This window comes from Bactrocera dorsalis, chromosome 4, assembly GCF_023373825.1.
Source record: "Bactrocera dorsalis isolate Fly_Bdor chromosome 4, ASM2337382v1, whole genome shotgun sequence".
Lineage (NCBI taxonomy): Eukaryota > Metazoa > Arthropoda > Insecta > Diptera > Tephritidae > Bactrocera > Bactrocera dorsalis.
This window is the reverse complement of record NC_064306.1, coordinates 51,862,751-51,867,790: the sequence shown is the minus strand read 5'-3', so window position 1 is coordinate 51,867,790 and position 5,040 is coordinate 51,862,751. Positions and strand designations below refer to the sequence as shown.

The 5,040-nt window shown below is 36.9% G+C and overlaps 1 protein-coding gene across 1 annotated transcript; it reads right to left on the bottom strand.

Annotated features, from left to right (window-relative positions):
- Positions 1–382: 382 nt before the first annotated feature.
- LOC105227519 (xenotropic and polytropic retrovirus receptor 1 homolog) lies at positions 383–5,040 on the bottom strand. The gene is made up of 8 exons (XM_049454399.1): positions 4,336–5,040; positions 3,819–4,241; positions 3,500–3,761; positions 1,691–2,058; positions 1,268–1,610; positions 981–1,147; positions 763–896; positions 383–703 (listed from the first exon to the last, which is right to left on the bottom strand). Exons 1-8 carry the CDS (start codon positions 4,402–4,404, stop codon positions 484–486), a joined length of 1,986 nt encoding a protein of 661 aa, XP_049310356.1. The 5' UTR covers positions 4,405–5,040; the 3' UTR covers positions 383–483.

Below are 5,040 nucleotides of genomic sequence, written 5' to 3'. Positions count from 1 at the left end.
AGAAAGCAGAGATTTTGTGTTTAAATATGTGCAAGTGTTTTGTGTGTAAGTTAAAAGTGCTAATAAAAACTAAAATCAAATTAATTCGGTAAATCGGTCGGTTGTAACCCAATTGTATTGAAACAAATCGCTCCTGAAGTTGCAGTAGATGGCGCTGGTGTTATTAATTGATACGGTGCTATGATAAGGTGAGCTTTAGCTTTGTAAACTTAATTATGGTATGTAAGTAGTATGGGCTGAAACCATTAAGTACGCTTTGCATTAACTGGTGAGAACATTTACTAATTACACTTGTGGCCACGCGAAACTTACCACTATATATTCTTAAATTTTTCTTCGGACTTTTTCGTTTATTCGGGATTTTCTTCAATTTTCAAAAGAGATAATACATTTGCTTTTGATAATCATGACTTTTTATGCTTACTCAATTCATATATTAATTATATTACAATTAAGCAAAATTTTAAACTATTATTTTTAATACTATACAACATTGACAACCTGCTTAGAATCATTTTGAATTTTCAGTTTAACACAACCTTTCCAACTGTTTACAGATTTAGCAGGGGCTTCAGTAATAGGCGCAAAAGAACCACGATAGGGCTGTTCAATAACTGTAATTGAGATATCACGGACAGCACGAAACCGGCCACAATTGTTGAGATGCTCATTCTCCAAACGAATGAAATTCCACAAGAAACGACTAAGGGGAAAATACTGAAAAATATAGTACAGTATAGATGTATTGTAATGACCATTTACCGTATTGCTTCCAATATGTCCGCTATAGGTGCCATGACTCTTTGGCTGACCACATTTGATGCGTCCAACACGAATACATACGCCCACAGATAACGCAGCAAAAGATTTTCCACAATCAGACAGTAGTAGAAACTCTGAAAAGTTGAATGTTAGGAAATATTAAGGCTTTTGTCTTTAATAGTTACCGGATCCTCTTGTTTCATTTGAAATATACTAACCGGTTTGTAGAGAATTTGCGCACGTAAATATTTATGGTCGCCGCAATCCGCACTGAAGATACCCCAATCTCTTAGAAAGTCCCAAGCTAAACCATATGTTGATGAAACAATGGCAGCCAATATCCAGAACCAGATAAATGGATTGTCCAATCGGCTGTCGTAAGACGCTTTCAGAAAAAAGAAATAGATTTTTTTAATTACTGTTCGTAACGCCCCTAAATACATCGGAGGCCTATCACCCTATATATTGTATATTAGTGATTCACGAATCACATTTACTTCCTTACCTTCATAGTTTCTCGCCATGAAATCGAAAAACACCACAAAAAAACTAGTTGAATATTTGCCGGCATTGATTAAATGCTTCTTAGCGTTTTCAGGATCGTCATGATAGCGTCGTAAACATTGTGCGAAACGAAACCAAGCAGGCAATACTCGTATCAACGCCGTATAACGTTGTTTTATGTGACAAGTAGTTGGCTCTTTGGCATGATACCAATCGAACGGTGTCGTATAGTAGCATATAATGTGACTATAATCAACGAACAGTGCTACGAGCGAATTGAACTGATCTGCCAACCAGAAGTCCACGAAGACGACTCGGAAGAAAGGTGCACAAGCAATGCGACCCTTAGAGATGATAAAAAAAGCAAACACAATTGGATTAAAATTTATTATTATATAGTTATATGAGGTCTCAACACACTTACCAAATAGCGCAGCAGCCACATGCGTGATTTATAATGAAATATGCGTATTGGATTGATGAGAAAGACAATCATTATTATTGGCATAGCCAGCGGAAACACATACGGTGGCATGCCAAGGTACTGGGAATGTAGGAAAGCGAGTGTCAGCAGTGATAATATGCAGCCGAATACAACGGCGATCTCAAGAATTTGTACAGCAGCCAAAAAGTTTCGAGGATTCAATTCGAATATCAACACATGATTGATACCCACATAGCGCCAAACATAGAAATTCAAACTGAGTAGTCCCAGAAAAAAAATCATCGTAAAAGGACCACGAAAAAGTAACACACATGTTACCACATCCACGTCGATGACCTTCATTGTGACTGGCAGGAGAAATTTAGAAATTAATGATTTCATTAGTGAAATTGCTACAAAGATTTGACTGGAGTGGTCGCATAAATTCGAACTTGATTAAGCTTAGGATATTTTTTTCTCAAAGGAATGTCTTAAATGTTGATGTGGGAGTTGGTTATGTAGACTTTTTTGTTTTTATTATCTGCCAAAGTAATGTTTTCGAACTAATAAGAGAGAACTGGTTAAAAAATTCATCTTTGCTTAGGGTTTTAAGTGGTCATTAACTGGTCTAAGGCAGTGAAAGGAGGATCTATTCTATCAATATTTGATAGAAATACTATTGGGTATGATTTTCGATTTCAAATTTTTCTTTTAACAATGGCCTTTAGTTGGCAGTTTCTACAACTAACACTATTTCTTTCATACTTTTCTAACTATTCACACCAATTTAAATCAAATCTAGTCGAAACAAGAAAGGAAGAACTAAGTTCGAGTGGAACCGAACATTTCTTACACTTGTAACTTGCCAAGATTAAAGCCAGGGAAATTCTTTAGGGCGCACAAGCTTTGAAAGTTATATATCTTAGGGTCCAGTCCAAGTTTTCACCCAATTTTATCCATTTTAGGAACTAAGATGACCTCGATTTCGTTTGGACCATAGGAATGTCAAGGTAATATTATATGCCATATTTGTAGGATTTCAGTGGAGGAGGTCCTGAGGTGTGGGTTTTCAACGAAATGTGCCACGCTTATCGTTAATTTTTAAGCCCGGCTCCTATAAAGTCCTCTCGTATTATCCCAGGTGTAAAATTTACTGCCTCTGGCGTGTTTATTTATTGGTTTACCTCGCTTTTAATAGTTTTTAAGGGAACATTTATATGGTGAAGACGAGGTTAACGCCTGTTTTCCTCGATTTAAAGGTGCTTAAGTTATTCGTGCTGAGTGAATTTGGATATTGTACCTTAAGTGGTACAGATATATACATTAAACCTTCAATAGGGTGGGACCAGGCCGATTTTTTCAAAATGTTTAGCCCCCAAGTGCTCCTTGCCCTGTGCCAAATTTTATATCTTAATTTATTGCTTAGTAATGGCATTTTATAGATTGTGGTTTAATGGAGCTTTGTGGACATCGCCCATCTACAAAGTCGTCTCACTTTTTGCCAAGCAACACCAGTACCAAGTTTCATTTAGATATCTTAATTTTTATTCAAGTTATCGCTTGGACGAACAAACGGATGGACGGACAGACGAACAGACAGACAGTCACTCGGATTTCAACTTCTCTCATCATCCTGATCATTTATATATAACCCTATATCTACACATATATGTAGATTACTTTTAGGTGATACGTACAACTGTTCGCTGAACAAAACTATTATACTCTGTAGCAACATGTTGCAATAGTATAAAAAGAAAGCTGAAAACGATCAGTAGCGACCGCTCACAGCACGCCAATAATACTCACACGACAAAAAAACCAAGATTGCGAGTATGATAAGTGCGCCCAGAGAAAAGCCTGTACGAAACGAGGTCCATGGATGGGATTTGTCAGCGAGCGGCGGCACACGAAGCCGCTCCATAGCTTTGTGACGATTACCATGCTCCAGATTATATGTCATTATATCCTCGATTTTTTTCAAAAGCCCTTTAGTTTCATGATTCGTATAAAATACCGCTTTATCCACTGTCCGGGTCAAATAGTGATAACCGGCTCTGCCACTAATGCGCTACGAGGTGCGTTATTGAAAGAACAGTCATGTAATATTAAAATTCTTCTACTTTACCTTATCGTACTTCTTGAGGATCTTACGAAAGCCGGTATAATTCAAAATCTGATAGTTGCGCAAGAGTATCACGTTCAAGTAGAGCTCACTAAAGGCCGCCTTGAAGTCGTGCGTCGCATGTCGCGTCAATATTCTCGTCATGTCGATCGTTTGGCGATATTGACGATTTTTAATGCGTATTGATGGACGCGCCAACAACTCAGTGCCAGCCGTCTCTTCGGCCAATTTCATCTCATCACGCAGTAATGTGTACTTGTGATTGATCTCGGCCAATTTGGCTTCGTAGAATAAATTGATTTTCTCCAGCTCTTTATCGCAAACTTCAAAGAACTTTTGCTGAAACTGTGTAAAATGTTCCGTTAGCTCAGCGCTGTTGGCGGTTGGCGCATTCTCAACCGCTTCGAGTATCATTTGCTTCATGAACTGCAAAAGTATATAAGTAGGGGTAAAGGGGGTGTAGAATTAAGTGTAAGCAGCTGAATTTTTTCGGTTAGTTTCAATGAGTGTCCAGACTTACGCCATAATCGATGTATTGTGTACGCCATTCGGGTGTTAGATGCGATTGTAGATTTTGTTGAAATTTCATTTAGAGCGCCTTTCGTTCTGGTTACCGTTATATGAAAAGTTACTTGCATTTGGTTTGCTTATAGTTAGTATAAATTGCAATTTCTACTACTGACCGGTGCGCGACTAGCGAATGCCAAACTTGGACTCAAACTAGTTTAGTATTTGAAAAAATCACAACCGTTATGTTTCGCATTTGAATATTATAATTTTTTTTATTTTTTTGTATTTGTTGACTTTTTACCGTTTATGTATTTTCTTTATCTATTTTACTATTTTTTTGTGTTTGTTGTTTTCCTTGGCTGGTATGTCAAATATTTATTTTGATTAATTAAAAAAAGAAAAGTCGTACACTGTTGGCTATAAAAAATGTTTAATATTTCCTGCATGCCTGCGTTTTTGTATTATTTTATATTAAGTTCATGTTTTTTTTCAATTTTTTTTTAATTGCTCACCGTTGTTTAGAGAACCTTCACCTGTTTGTTTACATATGTATACCGTATACTCGTAGATATTGGACTTGAATTTAAATTTGCCAAAATTTGTCCCTCACCAAAAGTTGCCGCCCACTGCACAGCCACTTGCTGTTCGATCATTCAAGTAATGTCAATATTTTATATCCGTACTTATGTATATACATATGTATAAGTAAACACCG

Excerpts from the sequence above, each read along its gene's own strand:
- LOC105227519 (XM_049454399.1), bottom strand. The coding sequence starts at position 4,404 with ATGAAATTTCAACAAAATCTACAATCGCATCTAACACCCGAATGGCGT. Across the intron at positions 2,059-3,499 it reads AATCTTGGTTTTTTTGTCGT|TCACAATGAAGGTCATCGAC; the intron begins GTGAGTATTATT and ends TTCTCCTGCCAG. Across the intron at positions 704-762 it reads GACATATTGGAAGCAATACG|TCGTTTCTTGTGGAATTTCA; the intron begins GTAAATGGTCAT and ends TTTTCCCCTTAG.